Source organism: Pistacia vera, unplaced genomic scaffold (genome assembly GCF_008641045.1).
Source record: "Pistacia vera cultivar Batoury unplaced genomic scaffold, PisVer_v2 Contig225, whole genome shotgun sequence".
NCBI lineage: Eukaryota > Viridiplantae > Streptophyta > Magnoliopsida > Sapindales > Anacardiaceae > Pistacia > Pistacia vera.
In genome coordinates, this window is record NW_022196030.1 from 1,207,339 (window position 1) to 1,230,932 (window position 23,594).

The following is a 23,594-nucleotide window of genomic DNA, read 5'->3' on the forward strand; positions in this document are numbered from 1 at the left end:
TTCAAATCTACAAACAAGAGAAAAGCAAGCAAACAACTTAAATCATTTCAAAAAAAAAAAAAATTTGACAATTCTGATAATCTTTATGACCGTAATAACATATAGTACGCAATGCAGATTCTAATTATTTAAAGAACATGACCAAATCAAAATAATGATAAGAATAAAGACGTGATCCATCAAATTTGATTTTAAAACAAAAGAGTTGTGCCTTGATCAGAGAAAAGTTTAAATCAGTCAATTAAAGGACAAATTACCGTGAAAAGGAAACCTAAAATTAAGATTATTAGGATTTTAGAGCGGGAGAGATTGGATAAATTAGGGTTTTTAAAATCAGAGAAGCGAGAGATCGATGCGAGCAGAACTGGGAGAGAGGGAGGGTAGTTTTTAACGTTGAGAGAGAGCGTTAGTATGTGGAAGGAGTTTAAATACGTTTGTGCGTGTGTGGATTTTTTTTAATAATATATTATTTAAACAATTTGAATCTATTATATTTTAAAATAGATTAAAAAATGTTCTAAAAGTATGAAATCATTTTAGGTATAAATTAAAAAAAAAAATTAAACATTATTTTAATTTGCTTTATTTAGAAAGTATTTAATAGCTATTTACGAAAACACATTGACATATATTTTATAAAATAATTTTACAAACAGTATTTCCTTTTCAAAGACAAAAAGGATTGTTTTTGTCACGGTGACTAAGATTAAATTTCCTTATATGAGTTTTTTAAAGAAAATATAAAATTAATAAAATTAAATTTACGTTTATATAAATTATCATCTAAAAATGAAATTAATTAAATAAGGAGGATAAAAATGATTATCTCTTAGGATGCGTTTAGTTCAGGGAATGTTTTATTATTAAAAATGTAGGATTACGAGATAGATTATCTTAAAAGATTACGAGGAAATGTTATATTAATATGTTTGGTTAGATTAGTGGATATAAATAATTAAGATATTTGGTTAGGAAGAATAAAATATTATCGACAAAGGCTTTTACTAAATTATCCTTCCTTTTTAATACCATTATAATATTATTATTATTATTTAAATAAATTCTTTTAACCTCCTATATTTGAGAATTTAGCTAAAACATCCCCAACAACAAAATTTAAATTTTAACAAAATACCCCCAGCCACCTAAGACCACCATCGACCACCATTGTCAGCCATCGGTGTCAGTCACCAAAATGGTGCAAGACCAATGAGATCAGGCTAGCTGTCTATCGTTTTGGCTGTTTTCAACTAGATCGAAGGCCGAAAACAGTTAGATCACTGTGGATCTGGCCGAAAACGACCAAATCCATGGCGATCTAGCTGTTTCCAGCCAAATCCATGTTAATCTGGTTGTTTTCGGCCAGATCGAAGGCTGAAAACAACCAGATCATCATGGATCTGGTTGGAAACGGCCACAAATGACTTATCTATTATAGCCGTTTTCGACCAAATCCATAACGATCTGGCTGTTTTCAGTCTTCGATCTAGCCGAAAACAGTCTTATCGACGCACGGCCGACCAGATCTCGCCAGTTGTGAGTCAATTTGACGACTATTGCCAGTGGCCGACGATGGTGGCTGGCAACTGACAGTGGTCTTTGGTGGCTATGGGCATTTTGTTAACTTCTAAACTTTTTGTGATTTAAGTGTTTTAGCTAAATTCTAAAATGTAAGGGGTCTGGACTGATTGTTATTTGGTAAACATTGGAAGACAATTGTGTCTGAAATGGTATTTTATTTATGGCAAAATGGGTATAAAATTAAGATTACGCTGATAATCTTTATATACTGCCCCCTAAGATGGTAATCTTATTACCCCCTATATAACCCACAGTAATCACTATTGGTATTGAAAGATTACCAAAATCTTTTATTAATCAACAACCAAACAAAGGAATGTCCAAAATTAAAGATTGATTATCGGAGTTATCTTTCCAGAGTAGACACACCCTTAAAGAAATACTTAGGCAGCCCATTTGAGAAATTGGCAACCCCAAACTAAAACATGTGAAGGAATTCTGTTCTTCAGCCTTAAGTCTGCGCTCCAGCGCTCCTTGCAGAAGGACTAAACAAAAGACGAGAACATTCATCCATATTCCATGACACACAATTGTCAAGTCCAGAACAAAGTTTTACATCATTTACAACACTCAAAATCTCACAGTTAATAGCTAAAAACTCATTACATATCTAGTTAAGAAGATTTCACTATTCTATACAAACTCTCAGGCTGAAACCAAATCCCAAACAGAGAACGTACAAGGCAAATTATACCGGTTTCCAAACTGTAAGCACTTCTTGGAACATCTCCAGCATCAGTTCACGGTCTGCTTGCCTGAAAAAATTATTGATTTCGTCCCTAACATCGTATATCTTGCCAAAGTCAAACAAATACATCAAGCATCCTTTCTTCAACTTGTTCAACTGGTATAGCCAGGCTTCCTGCAGCCTCTCGAGGACATTCGCTGAGTTGATGTCTTCCATGAGACTATCCTCACAAGCATCCTTTAAGTCAGCAATGTCGTATTTGTTCGCAGCCCCCAGCAGTGACAGCCTGTGCTTCCAGAAATCCTCTTGTTTTATGGTTCCATACACGTAACTGAGAAGGGCCATGCAAGATTCTACCGACATGTCTTCTATGTTAATTATGGAGGATTCTTTTTCCTTGAGATTATGATGGAACATGCTCTGGAAAACAGGAGAACTCGCTGCCAGAACTGCCTTGTGAGCTTTTAGAGTGCCATCAGCAGCGTGGATGGCAACATCAGCATGGATGCCTTCATCAAGCATGCGGGAGAGGCATCGAAGAGTGCTTTGGGATGAGACACGTTGCATCAATCCATCACAGGGCCATATAGAACTGGGCAACCCACCCTAAGTTTCGACATGAAAACAATTAATTAACAGAAGTCTTATCCGTGTTCAAACGCATGACGTAGTAACATATAATAGTGTGAAAGGCATTACTTATAGATTCATGATCCATTTAATACCAGAAAAATAATTACTAATATGCATTTATATACACCGTCATCACCACCGCTAAACTGATTTTAGAGGAACTCACATTCAGAGGACAGACTTTCAGGTCTAGAAAATCAACATCGATGATGAAGCGCCCCTGGAACATAGTATCAACAGGCCAGACAAAGTCTTCACAAGTCCGAAGCAATCTCTCATGAACTGCAACATAAAACCAAAATAGCATCTACTATCAACAGCTAAATCTGCAAATATCAAATTAACTTGCCATAAGCCATATATCATGTTAAAACTTTTTTCAAATTTGAATTTGTTCTACAGCGCTGATGAATCACATAAACCAACCACACACGTCCACAACCTCATCCAAATAAAAAATATGGAAACAATTTAAGCCAAACAATTTAAACATTGACAAAACTTGAAGGGTATGTGATCTTATCACAAGATCAGATAAGAAAATTATCCCTATTATCCTCTCCAATATCTTTTAACCATCCACTTGGGGGAAAAAAAAAAAAGGTAATCAAACGATTATGACTCCCAAAAACTCCTCCACACATCCACGTACAGTAACAATATACCAATCTATAAATAAACAAACCTGGAGAGATGTAAGGTTTGCGGTTAGCGCCAGCAATAGAAACTCGAAGAACGAAGCTAGCAATAGGAGGTTGTTCTTTTGACAAACGGGATGGCTCCGGAAATAAACGTATATACAGATACCGATTTTTCTCCACAGACAAGTGCCTAATCAATCCCAAAATTCAATTATACAAACAAACCCAGATATCAAAACAAAAAGCCAAAATCTTGTATATATAATGTTACTGTGGTGAACAACTTACCAGTTCCAGATACCGACCTTGAAAGCGTCGGATTTTTTGTAAGAGCAAGGTCCAAAGTTTTCGATTCTCCATTGTGCTAATCTCGAGATTGTCTCCACTCGAGAATCCCCCATTTGTTTGTATTTTTTCTGAGTTGCTCTTCTTCTATCTCTGCAAGTTCTCGAGTGTGGGAACTGGGAGGTGAGGGAAAAGAAGGAAGAGAATTTGGCGTTGAAGTTGTTTGACGCACTATTGAAGTAAAAGCGCTTTTACGGGACCTGTCTGCCAAAGCCAAGTCTACCAAATGTGTTTCCTTTTTCTCACGTCTTTTATTAAACAATAATATTTTTAAAAGATTACACTACGACGGAGTTATCAACAGGTTATATTATTTTTTATTTAAATTTTATGATTTTGTAGTAAGTTTACGAGTTTGAAGGACAAAATTACATATGACTTGAATTAAAAAGAGTGAAAAATTAGAAAATGAAGTAGGAAAATAGGATATTATATAAATAGTTGTGATTGCGGTGGAAGGACGTGTAAAGTCAATAATGGTAATTAGAAATGAATATTCATGGATGATGAAGTAGATTCGCACTTACCCTGTATTTTACTAATAATTTTGGTACCTTTCAGATTCAGGTATTACTATATTTTTGCCGCAAAAGCACAACCGACATTTTGTAAATAATCTAATTTCACACCAATCGGCCACTTGTTAAATAAAAGCACAGTTTCATTTTTATTTATATTATTTGAATTTAAATCAAGTGTTTGCTTCGGCGGAAATTGGCAAATGGGCTCAACGGGTACCCACCAAAGCAAGTGATTTGCCCACCTTGTTATTATATTTACATAAGACTAAACGACTTTTTCCCACCCAAGGTTTGCCTTCATAACATTTTTCACCCAAAAAGTTTCAAAATTACCACTTTTTCACCCAATGTTTATATTCAGTTAATACCCAAAATACACTTCACTTTCTCAACCGACGTATGACAGGTTATTAGAAGCTACGGTAAGAGGGTTTTTGTAGAGTAGAAGTTAATGGATTTAATGGTGGTAACCGATTGAATATTCGTCATCAAAATCAGTTGAAATCAGCTAAGAACAAGACCCTAGCTTTGCTATGGCCGATAATCGCCGAGAAATTAGGTGTTGGAGTGAGAAGGCTTTTGTATAGAGGAGACTGGAAGTTCAAATTGTGGTGCTAGAAATAATTTTCACCGTCAGAATCGGCTTTGAGTAGCAACAGAATATTAACTTTAGGTTAAGTGATATTATTATTTGCCAAGTGATGTATTCATTTATATGGTATTGATAAAGTAAAACCTCTCTATAGTGATACCCTATATAAGAATAAACTTTACATAGTCATAAAAAATTCTAGTCTCAATTTGGGATAGTTATAAACAAAATTAAACTTCCCATTGTAATAAATTATAATTTTTCTAATTCCCGTCTTAAGAAAAGTTGTCTCCATATGGTAATAATTATCTGTATATTACCAAAAAAAAAAATATATTTTATGTTACATTAAATGTTTAAGATGAAATAAAATATTTATCTAAAGTTGTTTGAGATAATGATCAATTTCCAACCAATTCAACAACACAATACACTCCAAAAATCAAGTAGAAATTAGGTCAAATTAAAAACATGAACTAAAGCACACTTACTTGCAAATTCAAACCAAGACAAGTAGAAGCACTTCAAGCCTAAAAGATTACTCCAGCAGCTTGAATCAAATCCCTTTGCCAATACTTGGATAAAAAATGTACACTCAATAACACACAAGTTCTCTCAAATAGATAAACTAATTTCTTATATTTTCATAAACTAATTGTTACAATGAAATAGTTGTCCTTATATAGACAAATGCAATGATAAACAAGTAATTGACAAATACAACAAAATGGAATTAAACTTAACTAATATTACAAGCCATTCATTCAAAAAGTAAGGTCATGTCTATTTAATGCAAAGAAACATAATTTCCTAATTCTATGATCTATGTCTTTAACCACCTCACTAGTTGAAATAAGTTTACTTCATTAGATCAAAACTTGATCAATGATCTTAATTAAATCTACTAATAAGGGTATAAGAGTTTGGGCCTTGAGAATTATGCAAATGGACCCAATAAGGGTTCACGTGGATCTTCCCCTTTGAAATGAAACTTAGGCTAAATTGGACCACTTCAACACTTGGGTTTCTTTCTTGGTGGGCTTGAGCTTCCCTTGTTGAGCTTGGGCTTGGAATGACTTGTTCCGAAATGTTTGAACTCTCTCCCTCCTTGGAACTTGCTTGGGCCGAATTTCCTCCACTGTTTTCCACAATCGAAGTGTTTTAGGACTTGGAGTGAAATTCTTCAATTCAACCGAATTAGCAAGTGTTTTAGGACTTGTAATTCCTTGTTTAATCATGTTTACAAATATTTTAGGACTTGTAAACGTATCACTCAATTTGGTATAGTTATAAACAAAAATAAACTCTACATTATAATAAATTATAATTTTTCTAATTCTTATCTTAAGGAAAGTTGTCTCCACATAGTAATAATGATCTGTATATTACAAAAAAATATATATTTTATGTTACATTAAGGTTTAAAATGAAATAAAATATTTATCTAAAGTTGTTTAGGATAATGATTTATGCTTTTAATTTACGAGTACATAATAACTCGCTAGCATAGACACTTTCTTGTTAAAATCAAAATAGTTTTAGCTTTTCAAACATGTTTAGAATTTCATGGCACGAAACTTTTTTGTATTTCCGTACTATCATTCTCAGAATTATTTTCTTTTTCTTCTTCTCTAATTACAATGATGATTTCTTATTCAGTCAAAGCATACACGATGTGTTGCTTATTTGAATGATTGAGGAGGACATTAATATCCATTTGATTAGTGCAGTGAAATTGTCGAATTTGATAACTCAATTCTACAATGACTCTTCTATTTTTCTCATCCATTTCATTTGTAACTTGCAATTCATCAACATCGGAGATTCTAATTTTGTAGTGCTTCAAGCCATTGGCAATTGTCTGTGGTTTCACATTAATTGACTATACATCAATTGCATTTAAAATTCTATCAATGATACTTATCTTTGTTGGTTCCAAGACATGATCATCTATCTATTTCAAAAGATTAGTAAGACTATCTAATTTTATGTCATTTTTGGCATTTGCTCTTTTTAACGATATTAGTAAAACTTTTCTATAGTTATAATGGTAAGACTATCTAATTTTATTACTATGAGAATATTATAATTTAATATAGATATAGTTCCTAAAATTAGATAGTTTTACCATAAAATTAGACATAAAATCAGAAGAGTTTTACTAATCTTCTCATAGTAATAAAATTAGATAGTCTTACCATTATAACTATAGAAAAGTTTTACTAATATGGTTAAAAAGAGCAAATGCCAAAAATGACATAAAAGAACATATTATTTGGAATGATAAATTTGGTTTCCATATATTCATTTACATGTTTTTAAATATTAATTGTTTTTTGCTTGTATTTTGTCAGTTGTAAATTAATAATGTATGGTATCGAATATCGATCTTAACAATTTGAAATTACAGGAGGCCTCCCCCGAATACTGGGAAGCAAACAAAAATAAAAATAAAATAAATAAGAGCGTATCAGTACCTGCCAAATTGCCAAGTCATAGGCTCACAATATCAGATCTAACATATCACGCCTGTTATTCCCTCTCTCACTCTAAAGGGCACTCTCGTAAAACCACATATCTACAAACTCTTGTGACTTGTGAGCCACTCTAATCAATTGTCACCGACCCCGATTCCCGATCTCATCTTTTCACCCATCAAAACTGAAATATAGTTGAAAAAAATAAAAAATAAATAAAAATTCTACGCAATTCTGGAAGAGAACTCTGTCTGATCGACGAATCACCGAAACCGGCTGCCAGCTAATCAGATCTACGTAACCAAACAAACAAACACAATCATCACCATGTCATCGACTTTTAGCGGCGACGAAACTGCTCCCTTCTTTGGCTTCCTTGGAGCCGCCGCTGCTCTCGTCTTCTCTTGTAATTCCTCTCATACTTTGTTTTCTAATCATATATTGCAGGATTCTGTTTATCGAAAATATAATTTGTTGCTTCTTAAAAAGACGAAAAAAGAAATAGATCAATAGTTGCATTTAACTAATTAATAAAATTAATCTTTGTTTTGTTTTATAATTTATTATTGATGCATATGACGGAAATTTTTTAATACGGAAACAGAAAGAAGGTTGTATATTTATGACAATTAAGGACAATTTGGTTATATTAGTAATTATTCATTTATTTTTAATGAAAACATATGTAATACCTGCAAGATTTTTTGTGCTGGAATTTGTTTATTGTGGGGAAAATTTTATGAATATATAATTTTTTTCTGTAAGAATTCATATCAATGGTTAAGTTTTCAATTGTTTATTGTTGATTGTTGGTTGTTGGATGGCTTTTATAGGCATGGGAGCGGCATATGGGACGGCTAAGAGTGGGGTTGGAGTGGCTTCAATGGGAGTGATGAGACCTGAGCTTGTTATGAAATCGATTGTTCCAGTGGTTATGGCTGGAGTGTTGGGGATTTACGGATTGATTATAGCTGTTATTATTAGTACGGGAATTAACCCCAAAGCAAAATCTTATTATCTGTTTGATGGCTATGCACATTTGTCGTCAGGCCTTGCTTGTGGGCTTGCTGGCCTATCTGCCGGGATGGCCATTGGCATTGTTGGTGATGCTGGAGTTAGGTAATGCATTGTCGGTTTGCTTGTGTTTTTTTTTTTGGCTATTTTTTTACGAGACGTTCTGTTTATGGGTTAATAGAACTCCAAAATTTCAATTTTGTCTCTTGGCTTGGATGAAGCAAAACAGATTAGGTTGGGTTTTAATGATGTTTCCTGAGATTTGGCTGACATACAAGCAAATCCATTGGTTCAAGATTTGCCAAACTTTGCTTAGAATTTTGATAGTTATAGATATTCCCAACTAAATTAAGTCATATTTGCCCTGTAGTCTTATAAAATTAATCAGAAACCTTTTTTCTGGGGTAGTCTCTGCATAGTTAGTTCCAAACCCAGCCAACTTGTCTGTGTTTAAGGTGATTGAAATATACCTTTATTGGGATGAAATTATCTACATAAGTGGAATCGAGTATATTAGTAGATGAGGTTAAAGTGTAAATTGTTTTAATTACTTGCTGATAAGTAGATCAACTTGTACGTTTTTGAATGTTAGGTTGTTGAGGGCTTGAGGTTAATGAGCTTTATGCTTTCTAGGCATGTTATTTTGCAATATCTTACATGTAATTGATGTTAGATTCAAACACCTTTCCTTGATTATGTCTTTATGTTGCTTTTATTATGGGATATACTATAAATTTGCTGGGATTCATCACTTCCCTACTTGCCCTTCTCTTTCCATTATTTAACTTGATGAATTCGTTGTCTTGCGGCAGTGACCTCTTGATTGCTATGCCAATTTTCTTACACACCCATCATTGCTTATTTGATTTATTGCTGTTCGTTTTTAAGTCCTATAGACTTTTCTTAAATAATAGTGATGTTGAACTTTTTGTCGGATATACATTATTAATACATTAAATTTTTCTTTGAACTTGGGGACTTTAAATCCTTTGGCTATTTGGCCTGATTTTTCTTTTTCTTTTTTGTTTAAATTTTGGCCACTATTTGTTTTACTGCTTTTATATATCAGTTCCTTCATAGTTGTGTTTAAGTTGTGGTTATGGTTGTTTATTTGTAGGCTGTTAATTTGAATTAAGTTGAATGCTTTTATCATACTGATGAGAATCTCTTGAATTCTTGTTGGGGTTTTTTCAGGGCTAATGCACAGCAGCCTAAGCTGTTTGTGGGTATGATTCTCATCCTCATTTTTGCTGAAGCTCTTGCTCTCTATGGACTCATTGTGGGGATCATCCTGTCGTCCCGAGCCGGTCAATCTCGGGCAGATTAAAGCAGTTCAAGTCAGTGATTTTGTGATGTGCATCTAGTATGATTCGAAATTGCAGCTGTATCAGTTGAAGTTGATTGAGATTGTGTTTTTCTTTTATCTATTTCCAAATTATATTTGGTTTAGTTGATAAACTCTTGTATATGCTGGATCTGGTTCACTATCATGGAATTGTACTCTTTTGTGACATACTTTTCTTTCCTATGAACTCTGATTACTTGAGGAATATATATTGAACCGGGAATAACCAAATTCAGTTTGACTTGACTTTCTCTGTCTCGCACTCTCAAGTATACATCCATATGGTATCATTGATGAGGGCATATATATATAAGTTGCACTTTATCTCTAATCAACAGCAATGTCTGTTAAATGTCCCTTTTTTCTTTTAAAGTGATTTCATTTCCATGCTTCTTGTGAACAATATTATGTTTAGATACGAATTAGATTTAGGTAGCTTAATGGATCTTCTGTTTATAATAAATGATGGCAAATGCTTTCTATGAGGTGTTGAAATTGGGTGCTTCTTTGACTGGCTACTTATGATGAACGCGTTTACCATTATATATGTGTGTGGAATGTGTTTCCCTTTAACGATTATCAATATTTATGGTACCATGATGGTGTCAGGATGTGGTTATGAAATACGGGTAACATCCAAGTGAGATTAGGTAGTGGGTTTGGCTGAAGATTTTATGGCTTTTGTGCTTAACTTGATGCCCACCTGCATTTTTCAAGTCCTCCGGGAAATGGGACTGATTTCGTTGAAGCTCGATCAGGACGGATAATTTTCGTTGTTACAAGTTACAACATTGTCATATGGTGCTAAAGAATTTTAATGTTTAATTAAGCAGGCTAATTAATGACTAATGGGTTTTCTTATTGAGTTGTTTGATAACTAACAATTTCCATTATCTCTGAGTGATTAAGTGGTTTAATAGAGATTCTTAGATATATTACTCAAGAGATCTTGAGTTCGGATCCCTTATTTTTAAGTGTTAACGAAGTTTTTATTAATTCTAACCATTCCATTCACTATAGACCAATAATGAAGAATAAAAATAAATAACTAACCATTCCATTCACTATAGACCAATAATGAAGAGAGCGTGTAAAACACGGTCCAATTAATGATGTCATGAGTGCTGGCCTGCCGTATACGAAAATATTGTTTATCTATGAATTTCAGTAATAATTTCCGAGAAATGGTTTCTAAAATTAATGGTACTCTGACAAACCTGGATTGGTTTAATCGGTTGGATCAGGATGGGGCCTTCTCTGAGTGAGGTTATCTTTTCAACTGTTTTAAGTTTAAAACCTAGCCAGTTAATTAATATGTATCCGTCCTTGAAGGTTTCAAATCCAACAAATACACCTTCTAGCCAAATGCAAATCAATAATGACCTTCCCTTTTCTGGCAACCTTCCACCTTCCCTTGTTGTCAGAAACCACCTTATGACTTTCTCCGAGATTGTGACGCTTCATCTCTCACCGCCACACTATGTTTTATCGACCAGTGATTTTTCTTCCATTTTTCGGTGTCGATCGGCCTTCTCCGACATCAATAGGCCTCCTCAGCCATCGATCTACCTTCTCTGAAGCTCCCTTATCGTCTTTCACGAAGATCCACAGTCATCTCACCAAAAAAAGCCACCGAGACCATTTGATTTTCATCACCGATCTGCCATTTTTCTGGTAATGCCTCAACTTCCTAGCTACCGATTCGTCCTCCCCATCACTTGATCTACCCTCTTTGGTGTGTCACCGCCGCTCTCCCAGTTGATCGCCGATTTGCATTTGGCCAAGGGTTGTGTTTGCTCGATTTCAAACTAATAGGGTCTGATGGTATTTATCAAGGGTATATTTGTTAGATTTTAAATCTGTCAAACCATTAACCGGTTAAACCGTCAGTTTAACCAGTTGAACCGTGACCCAGTCATCTGAACGGGTCACCCCCGTCGAGTTTTAAAACCTTGCTCTTACCCACGAGAATATCAAAAATTAATAATAAATAAAGACCCTACCTTACTTATTCAAATAAAAGTAAAACAAACTCAATCTCAATTTCATACAGAAAAGAAGGTAGAGAGAGTGAGATGGCTTCAACCACAACAGAGACGGCGAAAGAGGCACCGAAGATCGTGTGGAACGAGGGCAATAACAGGTTCGAAACCCAAGATAAACTAGCTTACATTCAATACGTGCTGAGAGAAAACGGGAAGGTGATGGACTTGGTCCACACCTACGTCCCCTCGTCTAAGAGAGGCCTTGGTCTCGCTTCACACCTCTGCGTTGCTGCTTTTAACCACGCTAAATCACACTCTATCTCCATCATTCCCACTTGCTCTTATGTCTCTGTATGTTCCTTTCTTTCTTTAATTTTCTTTTCTGGGTTTGTTAGATATTTTGGTCTTAATTATATAATTATTGTTATTCTGTTTCAGTTCTCTTTTTTCATTGGTTTATAGAAATTATAAAAACTGGCCACTTCTGAAATCAGATCAGATGTGCCTCAGCTATGATTTAGGAAAATGAATATTTAGGGGGTATTGAATTATTTGACTTATATAGTAAAGTGATTCAAAGGGTTTTCTACTTCTACAACCCTACACCGTTTGTTGGAGTACAAGCTTCAGGGTTCACATTGAAGCTAAGATGCTTCAAATTGGATTCTTAATTTCTTTTTCAAATTTTTCTTCTTCTTATTAGTTCTGCATATAATCAAGGCACTTTTGCATATTTAAAGTTGATTGTACCATGCATATGTCCACTGTTACCATAATTACTAATAACATATTGCTGGTTTGCGGTTGCAATTGAAGAAATAAGACCCAACATTTGGTACAGAAGACAAATGTTATTTTACCAAAACTTTTTGCTCTGTTGTGTGATAGAGTTGCTAGATTTTTATTGATTGTTTCGCTGTCATATAATTAGACATGTTATATCATATTGTTTCCTTTAAAGTTCTCTGGTTAATTGCTCATGCTAAGTAATCTTCTATTAGGTAATCTTCTATTAGATGATTTCATTTAATCATCTAAGTGACATTGCTTATGATCATCGTTTCCATTCCAACGAAATGATCCATCACATGCATCATTATCTTCCTCCAGTTGAATGGATTTCAGTTTTAGATTATTTTTAATTGGCATTTTCAACTTTTGACAGGACACTTTTCTTCCTCGGAACCCATCTTGGAGTTCTCTCGTGTACTCAGAAGATCCAAAATCTAATATATGAATACAACTTAAGCATTTTCACTGTGTGCATCAATGGAATTGTTTACTACTGAGTGAGAGGTTGTCTTGCCTTTACATTTGTTTTTAGTGGCTTGTGTTAGTTGCTGATTCTTGACTTCCTACGAATGAAGGTTAATTTTACTTCTGGTAGATTATATCTTATGAGGCATTCAGGCTTTTCCTGTCTCTGCTATTGTTTATTCTGCTACTTCACAATTTATAGAAATACAATACGGTAAACTGTTTCGTGTGTTGAAATTCTTTCTCTATACTGGAGCACAAAATAGTCGTATTTTCTAAAATCTATATGTAAGCTTGTTCAGGGTAACAGCCTTTTAGTAAAATATGCTCCCTCACTTGAATGTGAACAACATCTCTCATTATCTCATTGATCACTTTGACCAGTTTTGAGGAATAAAAAACATGAGTGCACTACATGCCTTAAGAAGACAAGAACAGCTGGTCCGATCATTCCCTTAAGTATGAACCTGGGAATCTAAACGTGCAATGATTATTGATTTAAAGGCTCCATTTTCAGGTCTCTGAATTTAGGTGTAGTCAAGTCTTCAAGGTATTTGTTCTTTTTTTATAAAAAAATTTTGTTCAGTACTATTATGGAGCAGCATCTCCAAACCTAAAAGTTTACGAGTGCAACGAATGGGGGGATAAGGAGCATTCTTCGGGGTGCAACTTAAAGGATAACTTTTCACCAGTATTTCGGTATCATATTAAACAACATGGAGAACGCGTAACTCTTGATTTCATGACTTACCTTGAGTCTTGACTAGTAACTTGGATGGATATTCATACAGGAAGAACCATTCTGTGATCAGATCAGCCGGAACTCAAGTTATTAAAAATGAAAATCCGTGGCATAAATAAATTCATTTCCGAGCTGGCGGAATCAAATTAGCTGCGCCTATTTGACTTAAATCATTTTATTTGGGGAGATTCCAGGTGAACTGGGTTGTTCGACCTATGTGGTTTATGTCCACATTCATAACACTCCCTTTTTGGTTTATGAATTTGGGAAGGTAGAAGCTTGGAAAAGTCAGGCACTACAGAACAAAATATAGCATTTGATTGGACTATGAGATTTGCACTCTATGTTTGGTTCATCACACTGTATTATGTTGTAATGTATTGTATTTGCACTGTATGATACAATATACTATTAGATTGCTAATTTAAATTGATTATAACCTAACACTAATATTATTACACCAAATATAAAAGTATGTGTTTCGTATCATGTATTCTCAAATAAGTTCCTTGTATTGCAGTTTCCAGTAGGCAGGTGTAAGCTCATTCAGCAATTGATAGACATTCCCAAGCGAGAGATAAGCGAGTTTTACCAGAATATTTGGAAGGATGAAGTATGTAATTATTAGAAATTTAGAAAACCAGAGTGTCATGCAGGATTTTAGAGTGTCTGGCAAAAGTGGGTACTCAGCACTTTCAAATACAAATTTCCAAAACCAGTCTCACATCTGTTTTCCCTTTCACGGCATCCCGATATCCCAAATTTCCTTCACATATATTATACAATTATCACGTATCATATATCTGAAAAGAACGGCAATCTGTAGCCACTAGCAACTAATCACTCAACAATTCATCCATCAATGAATGAATTGGAACAGTGAATATTTTATATTCGATTACAAAGATTAAGAAGCAACAGCAGCTGCAGAAAAAGAAAGAACACAATGACACCAGCACATTATTCTCCAGACGACAACATTCAAAATCAAAATGTTGATTAACCCAACATCACCTTTTTACATCTACACATACAATACAATAACCCAACTACTTCGGGATGCATTTCATATTTACAGTAATTGGTGCTTGGTTGCTGGCTGTATCACCCAGGTACAAAATAATCCATCTTTTCCACAGGCAGATTCAAAACTGATGTTTCCACCTATATCAGAAAAAAACAAAGGCTCAACAATAAATTTGGTAATACGCTAAATAGTATTTGGATCTAAAACACCAGTGGTTTTTCTTTTTTTTTTTTTTTCCTCCTTCTTCTTTTTATAACTATGCTATATAGGTTAATTAACAAAAATCTCTCTTTTTCTCCATCCCTCAACCATACAACATTCCTCCAAACATATAAACAACTGGGTTGAGGTAGCATATGCATATTAATTTTTCACTAAGTCGCTAATTTCTGACATGGGACTTCACACATACACTCCAAGAGTCGCCTATTGTGTGAGTTTCCATACCAGATTGTACACTCTCTTCTAGGCTAAATCATCAGCTTTGGTACAAATTGCTACGAGGATTAGAACCAGGAAAAAAGACGAATGAGAGCATTGAATTACACATATGACAGGTGAAGGGAAAACTATGCTTCATGGGGTACCAGATCTGCCCTTGGGGGTTCTATATAGCTTGACTCATGCAATTGCCTATGAAAATTCAAATTATGATTGTCAATTTACTAATTAATGCTCAAGAATCAAGCAGCAGGAATTTATTGCAATCTGCGAAAATTTTCCACAATGATTGAGGCTTGAGGGTAAGATCCAAAGTGAAATACAATACCTCTTCAAATGGAACAAATACAAAAGGTGTCAGACCCCTCTTGTGCGAGATTGCAGGCACATCTGGGTTGTGAGTTTCATCATCCTGCCACCCTTCAACCACTCCAAGGATGTCCTCATCAGGGCCACCAACCTCATTATCATTTACACCACTTGTAACAAGTGAGAGTAAATCCATCCGATTGTTAGCCCCAGCAGTTGTTCCTCGTAATCTAAAAGAGCAAATCCATCCCAGGTTTAAGATCCTCGGAAACAATGTAATCTCCAAAATGTTGTAAAACTACTTTTAAAAGACAGAATGTTCAGGCCCCAGCCAATATAATACCTTAAGCGGATTCGCAACACCGTCGGACGCATTCCAGGGTACAAAACAGCAGCCTCCACCTGCAATAAGTACCCATAAGCATTTTCAAGAGACATATCAAGCAATGGAAAATAAACTGGAAGATAAAATGTTTGCTTGAAAGCATGCATTAGATCAATGTCAGCTGATAATGGAAGCAGAATTGAAAAAAGGAAATTTGAAATTTGCAAAATATATATTAGCCAGGAATCAAGCATATAGCATAGGCTAACCTTGTCATCAGACAATGTGTAATGACCACCAAAAACAGAGTCTGCTGCTTTAGATGCACGGAAATTCATGAATTTTACCACATCCTTGATCTTTTGAGAAGAATTCTAACAATTGCAGATAAAGATAGAAAAAACAAGGCAATCAGATTAAAAAGAAAAAAAAAAAAGAAAACAAACAAGATTTCTTCTACACTGCATCAGTTACTATTTGTTTAGATTAAAACCTTGTAAAGAAATCTGCCAGAAGGAAAGAATCTCAAGTATCGGAAGTAGCATACCTGCAAGACAGAAAAATCAGTAAGAATAATCATGTAACAAAACTCTTTTCTCCCCCAATTACCTATTTCCCTTTGGCCTTATGCAACTCTGACAAAAAAAAACACAATGAAATAGAGTAACATTTTGCACCAATGCTCCATCTACACATCATTTAAAAATTCTTATACATTCAGCCCAATAAAAGGGAAAACGCATGTAGATCAGGATATATGCAATAATGATATTCTATAGTTTAAATGCTTAAAGCTGCTACCAGATAGCACACTAATCAAAACAAATGGGAGTAGAAACTATGCTCAATGTAGAACAAAATGGTCTATAACTTTCAATCTGATAGATCTTACTTTTTCTCAGTGCTTGAAGTTTTCATTTCTTAAAACTTCTTTGGGTTTACCACAGGCTACACTTATTAGTGAAAGAAATTACTTCCAAAATTTGTAGAAGGAAAATTATGAGGCCATTGATACAGAATTGAGAGTCATACTATGTGAACTGGATTGGTAATCTTCCACTCAGCAATTCCTGCACGAATATATGTGTTCCTACTAACATAGAGACCTAAGATAAGAAAACAAATTAGTTTCTTGAAAATACGGATCACAAGAGACTAATAAACATTGCTCACTTATTAAAGGTTAATCGGAGTACATGACTACAGAAATACATTTTGTTCAGTTTGTAATAGATAAACTAAGAAGATTTTACCATCAATACGGAGCCTTGGTCTTAAAAGCCACATTTTCCTCCACGAACCATCATATTTTGATTGCAATAACTTATAGTTTTCTACCACTCCAGCACGCTTCACAGAAGAGGTCCAGTTTCAGCTTTGAATAATTTACAAATAATAAACTAAGAAATGTTCATAGCCACTAACAAGTTTACCTGCCAGGCCTTTAAGCACGCATTACGCCAAAACACAGGGTTACGAATTGTGTACCTCCATTTTCGACAGACACAAGATGCCCTTCCCATGTCATACGGACTCATTCGTGCAAAGACCTGTATATGAATATTTATCATTCCTATTCACCTGCTTAAAATAACTGAAAGGCTTCACCCATGGAAAGTAGTAAAACAAATATAATACAGAAAGACATCCATCAAGTCAAATTCAATAAAAACCATTATGTATCACTTGTTATCTACTTGTAAAATTCGCGATAATTGAAACTGAATAAATGAATTCTTAAAATGCAATACCTCAAAAAGGAGCTCATCGGGCAAGCAACGGTGTATAAATGCCGAATCAATATAGGGTTTTCTACTTACGCTTCCAAAAGGCGCAACCGGCCTCACATTAACGCCATAAAGATCTAAAACAGAATCACCGGAAACAAAACAGTAAGAACTAAGGCAACATAAAATTAAGCGGTAAAATTAGAGAATCAGGAGCATAGCATACCATAACAAGATTCATAAAGCACAAAAAAATGTAATAACTAAAAACAAGAAAGAGAACTAAAGATAACAGAATACACTAGCTATAATTGTACCGAGCCATGGTCTCTTAGTGACGAAGTAGTGTACGGTCTTCAACCGAGCTGATTCCAGCTCGGCAGGAACTTTCAAGGCGAAATCTGCATTAAAACGAATTGAATTTATTTCGAAGAAACGATTTCACGATTCAAAGTATTGAAAGGTTAAAAGTGCGCAAAAAGTTGGGAAAATCAATCATTTAACGTTTAATTAGGGTATTCCAACAGAAGAATCTTAATTTTTGGTATAATTTTCAGTACCTGAAGCCATGGCAATGGAGATGAAATGGCGGTTCTTCGTCTTCCTTGGGGGAAAATAGAAGGAAATAAACAGAAGAGTTTTTTTATTTATTTTAATTGGCGTGTTATTACCAAACGCCGACTATCGCAATTGCAAACGATACTCGCTGACTTGTGGGCCAATGGTCTGGCTTTGGTGGGGTCAGATCATCTCATTTTCTCGGCTACTAAAAAGCCACGTGAAGTCCAGCTGACGTGGCCCCAATATAACCGTGATTTTTTAGTCCTGAAGGGCTTTTTGGGTCTCTAAGTTCCGCTTATGTCAGCTGAATGATTTTCTTGCAGTTGCTTGTAGCTAGATTATTGTTTTTAAGGTTAATGTATAAACACTAATATTATGTAACTTGACCAGTAAACAACTGACCTTGCTAGATGTATGATTCGGATTCCAACTACTGTTTAAAACTATACTGGTAAAATGAGCTGCTCTGTTTTCCTCTATTTATTTTGTCCCCAGTTTCATGCAAAATTTTGTTGATATTCTGCATTTTTACACGCTGATTATTTTGACTTAGTTGAGTAGTCGTTAGCTGAATCCGCGTTCACCGAACCAATATGAAGAAGCCTGAAATAGACTTCCAATTTTACAGATCAAGAGTTATGGTTGTTGAAGGTTTATTTGGCTATGATGGTTGTTTTCATGCAGTTTCCAAAACTCAAGTGATGGTACTCATAAGTCTAGTAGACAACAAGCATCCAATAAACCCCACAGGATTGGCCTAGCGCTAACGATCAAGAAGATTTAATCTACTCGTTGACTTTTCAGGTTCAAACTTTTAGGTCATATATCACATTATGACTTACTTTGAACTATTGAGTTTATAGAGTATTCAATGGACTTCGAAGATTAATTGAGATACACGTAAACTGGCTAATATCACATTATTATTATACAATCGAAGTCCATATAAGGAATAAAATGTAGATTCAGAAAATAATCACTCAAAAAGAATATAAACAGAAATTTTGCCAAAAACAGGGGAGAAACAGAGGAATACCATAGATAAATTTGTATCTCATTTGATCAAATTCTAGCACAATCCTCTTATTTCTATCTCAGCACTTCGGTTCACTTTTGGTCAAAGTGCAAACCTGTGCAAAAATAGGCCAATAGAAAGTACATTAGAAATACAATTCATCAAAGGGATGAAATATGAATTGAATGTCTGATAAGATTATAAGAATGATTATGATATTACCAGAAAAAAATAATAATAATAATTTGATCTAGTGCATTAAAGCTCTGCCAAAGCAGAGCTCACCACATCGTAGATAAAAATACAAATTTTCATTCATCTTGCCAGTATCATAGTTTACGCCGTAGCTCGGACTGTGATTGCTTTTGTACCATCACAAGTTTATCTACGATTCAGACAAGAAAGGATCGAACGAACTGCATTTGATCTAAGAAATGAACAGAGATTCACTCCATTAATTACTACATTCAATCGCCACTCTCCTTAAGTATATTCGTCTTGCTTTTTTGTAACTATATTCATTTCTAACAGCGGCTTCAGGCATTAAATGGTTGTTAAATTTTTCACTCAAACCTGAAGACGTTGAGGATAGTTTTCTCTTGACATGAAAAATTGTAAATTATATCGATTTTGAAATACAAATTCCAAATTCATTTTCCCTCTCAGCGGTCTCTGACTCTTGATCTTGCAATTTGCCTCCATCAGTACTCGTTTTCTATTCTCCAATATTTCACCAAATTAAATTAACGATTCAAACTTTTTATTTTATACTGTTATGCCTAAAAAATCAAGACTGACGTAAGTTTACATCAGTAAGCACTAATTAGAGTTCAGAAAGGCTTTGTACCGTCTAAGAGCTGCCACGTCACCCTAGGACAGAAAGAATATCATTGTCATCAACCCAATAGATTCAGGTTTTATCTATGAGTGAATGAGGACCACACACATGTCCAAGCCCAAGATAATTTGAGGATATTTCCTAAGTTATCAACCAATGGGAGGCAAGGAAGGGTTTGCACGGCACCTATCTACTTACAGATTTATAATAATTACCTTGAATTCAGCTACTATAAATAGAGGACTCCCCCTCTCATTTTCGGGATCTCTAATCTCTACTTTCACAACAATTAATAACAAAGATAACTTACGAGAAACTGACTGACTTGATATTCTCTTTGAATACTCAGTTATTGTACATTTACTCGTTGTTCACTATATGTGACCTCTTGTAAACTCTCATATAAAAAATAAACAGTGGACATAGGAATCGCTTTAAGCATCCGAACTACTACAAAAATTCTCTGTCTTATTTATAATTCTGTCTTTGCATTCAATATTATTGTTTAACCTTATCCTGACTCTTGAATCAATCATATCACGTGCAATTTCTAAGAATAACTTAACGTTTTATACTTGTGAGTCGTTGGTGTCAAAATCACACATCAACACATACCTTCACCAAATGCTTCCATGTCTTCAACAAACATATCTTATTTTCTGCGCTTTATTGAAATTGATCAATAATCAAAATATATCATCATTTATGATATATACAAACTATTTTAACTTAGCAAAACTATAAAATTAAATTAAAATTGGTTACTTTATAGTTTTCTTATGTTAAAAGAGTTATTTATTCCTCGAAATTCATGGATATATCGAGTTAAAAGAGTACTCAAAATTTATTATGTGATCATTATTTATGGATTTTAGAATTTGGATCCCTTTGTATTAGTTTTTGAAATAATATGATGATATTCGTATCATCTCGCCAATATGTTAGGTAAACTAGTACTATACAGCCTGCTAGACTGAAATGCCTTTGTTTCTTATTAAGTTATTTATGAGGGGCTGACATGACCTTATTAAATTACATCCAGATCTTGTTTATAAAGTAAATTTTCGAAAAAAAAAAAAAAACTAATCATATTAACCAATCCCAAGCTTTAGGCGGGGTCCTGGGTAAGTCCGACCAGGTTTATAAAACCCAGGCCTTTTCATGGGCCTAGGCTTTGAAAAAACCCGGGCTCAACCCTAGTGAGTTTAGCGTGGGCCCGAGGTTTTTACATCGCTACCAACTAGGGATGGGTGTTTGCCTCTGTCCCACGGGGGATTCGGCTTGAATGGGGCGGGGAATCCTCGAGAATGTCGGGAATGGGGTTGGGGATGGTCCTTCAAAAATCCCCAACCCCACCTTGGGGGCGGGGAGGGGATTGGGGATTGTGCAATCCTGCCCAGACCGACCCCGTCAATCCTACCCCCGTGGAGACCCGCCCGGCGCCCCCCCCCCCCCCCCCCCCCCCCCCCCCCCCCCCCTCTTCCCCCCGCGCCACACATATTGTTCTTAGATTGAGAATTTTATGTTTTTTTTCCTTTACGAGATTATTTATAAAGTTATAATTTATATCATAGTTTTAAATAATATATCTAAATTTATAATATTTACTTTTATAATACTTTCGAATATTTGTATTAAATTTATCAAAAAATAATTTAAATGAGGGAGTCTAATAATTAAATATATGTATTGTGAAATACATGTCCCAAAAATAAATTTGATTAGATTATTACAATTTATAAAACCAATATAAGAATATACACGATTGCTTACATTAACAATTTACAAATTAAACAAATTAAATTATCATTTTAATTAATTAAGTGATCAATTAATTATGATGTTAAACTTAATCAATGTTGGGAACTTAGGATAATGAGATTTGTCCCCAAATGGACTAATTTTATAAGTTATAATGGAGATGTTGCTTTATGAATTAATTAATCAATTTACCTAGTAAATTATATCAAGATTGAATATAGTTATATTAATTATATGAAAAATTAACTAATTAACTAGGCCGAAACATGCATACAAGTGAATAATTAATCAATTTACCTAATAAATTATATTAAGATTGAATATAGTTATATTAATTTTATGAAAAAAATATTAGTTAACAGGATTAACTAAGCCTAAACCTCTATACAATTAAATAATTAATCAATTTACTTACTAAATTATGTTAAAATTAGATATAGATATATTTATTTTATGAAAAATCAATTGATTAACAAAGTTGACTAAGCCTAAGTGGCTAAACCTCTATACAATTAAATAATGAATCAATTTTCTCGTAATTATGTTAAGATTGTATTTAGTTATATTAATTTTATGAAAAATTAATTAATTTATAGGGTTAACTAAGCTTAAACCTTCATGTAATTGAATAATCAATCAATTTACCTAGTAAATTATGTTCAGATTGAATATAATTCTATAAAAAATTAATTAATTAAGCCTAAACCTGCTTACAATTGATTTATGGTAAGAAATTTGATAGAATATGCCAAAAGAGTTAGGAAGTTACACAAATAATTTTGTAGAATATAGTAGAGCTATACACATATTTGATTTTCACTCCCAGTCTTAGCATTTGAAAAATTAAACACCTTGATTTTGGCACATTGTGTCTAATATTGTATTTGAATTTGAGTGAGTTCAGTTGAAGTTTTAAACCCATATGTTATAATGTAGCTACGCCCTGTAGTCTAATATGTTTCCTTAATTGTTGTAGTTAATATCTCATTCCATTCACTTATGTTATATAGCTCTACGGATGTTATTCTGAAGATAAAATTTGAGGTAATTAAATTGAAAGGCCAAATAAAAATTAAAACTAAAAAATTCCTTAAAAATAATCTCAAGAACATAATAATAGATATATATGTGAACCAATTAAAAACTTTTACTATTTAATATTACTTATAATCTGATACATCCAATTACAAATCTTTTTTCCCTATTAAATTGTCTTTTTGCGAAGAATGATTTGAATAGCATAAAAAAAAAGGTATAGATAATAATAGAGTGTCAAAAGTATTTGTGACGAATACAAAATTAAAGTTAATTTTAATAGTCTAATATAAGAATAATTTGTCATTATAAAATTTATCAAAAAGTGAGGCCTTTCAAGTCTTAGTCCGATACTGATTGATCCACTCTTTTTAAATCATAAGAGTCGGTGTAATTTGTAATCCAAAAATAATTCTCAAAAACTAAGATAGGATTCAAATTTTGTATGTATCTTAGTATTCTTAATATTTGAAAATCTGTTAAATATAACATTAAAAATTGTTTCACATAATAAACAAAATAAAATTGTGAAAATGATTTTTAATTGCTTTAGATTTATACTAATTTTTAGGATTGTATGCCAAAAAAAAAAAAAAAAAATCTCTTTTTGTAAACGTTGTGACTCATTTCTACTAAATGCATTTTGGTAAATTTTGTTATATTTTTTATTTTTATAAAAACAAAAAACTGTAATTAAATTCAATGCGGAAATAACCACCCGTCAACAGCCATTA

The 23,594-nt window shown here is 33.8% G+C and overlaps 4 protein-coding genes across 4 annotated transcripts; 2 read left to right on the plus strand and 2 right to left on the minus strand.

Annotated features, from left to right (window-relative positions):
• Positions 1-1,905: 1,905 nt before the first annotated feature.
• LOC116130846 (BTB/POZ domain-containing protein At1g21780-like) lies at positions 1,906-4,097 on the minus strand. Its single transcript, XM_031416535.1, has 4 exons — positions 3,832-4,097; positions 3,588-3,733; positions 3,069-3,184; positions 1,906-2,875 (listed from the first exon to the last, which is right to left on the minus strand). Exons 1-4 carry the CDS (start codon positions 3,942-3,944, stop codon positions 2,270-2,272), a joined length of 981 nt encoding a protein of 326 aa, XP_031272395.1. The 5' UTR covers positions 3,945-4,097; the 3' UTR covers positions 1,906-2,269.
• Positions 4,098-7,577: 3,480 nt separating this feature from the next.
• Positions 7,578-10,083, plus strand: LOC116130875 (V-type proton ATPase 16 kDa proteolipid subunit). Its single transcript, XM_031416571.1, has 3 exons — positions 7,578-7,884; positions 8,312-8,597; positions 9,687-10,083. The coding sequence occupies exons 1-3, from the start codon at positions 7,806-7,808 to the stop codon at positions 9,817-9,819; spliced, it is 498 nt and encodes a 165-aa protein (XP_031272431.1). The 5' UTR covers positions 7,578-7,805; the 3' UTR covers positions 9,820-10,083.
• A 1,750-nt stretch (positions 10,084-11,833) lies between these two features.
• LOC116130877 (acetyltransferase At1g77540-like) lies at positions 11,834-13,316 on the plus strand. The gene is made up of 2 exons (XM_031416573.1): positions 11,834-12,173; positions 12,988-13,316. Exons 1-2 carry the CDS (start codon positions 11,913-11,915, stop codon positions 13,057-13,059), a joined length of 333 nt encoding a protein of 110 aa, XP_031272433.1. The 5' UTR covers positions 11,834-11,912; the 3' UTR covers positions 13,060-13,316.
• Positions 13,317-14,598: 1,282 nt separating this feature from the next.
• LOC116130836 (F-box protein 7-like) lies at positions 14,599-18,306 on the minus strand. The gene is made up of 11 exons (XM_031416522.1): positions 18,211-18,306; positions 17,968-18,051; positions 17,675-17,787; positions 17,357-17,473; positions 17,177-17,273; positions 16,956-17,029; positions 16,417-16,470; positions 16,193-16,297; positions 15,942-16,000; positions 15,618-15,828; positions 14,599-14,985 (listed from the first exon to the last, which is right to left on the minus strand). The coding sequence occupies exons 1-11, from the start codon at positions 18,218-18,220 to the stop codon at positions 14,926-14,928; spliced, it is 984 nt and encodes a 327-aa protein (XP_031272382.1). The 5' UTR covers positions 18,221-18,306; the 3' UTR covers positions 14,599-14,925.
• Between the last annotated feature and the right edge of the window lie 5,288 nt (positions 18,307-23,594).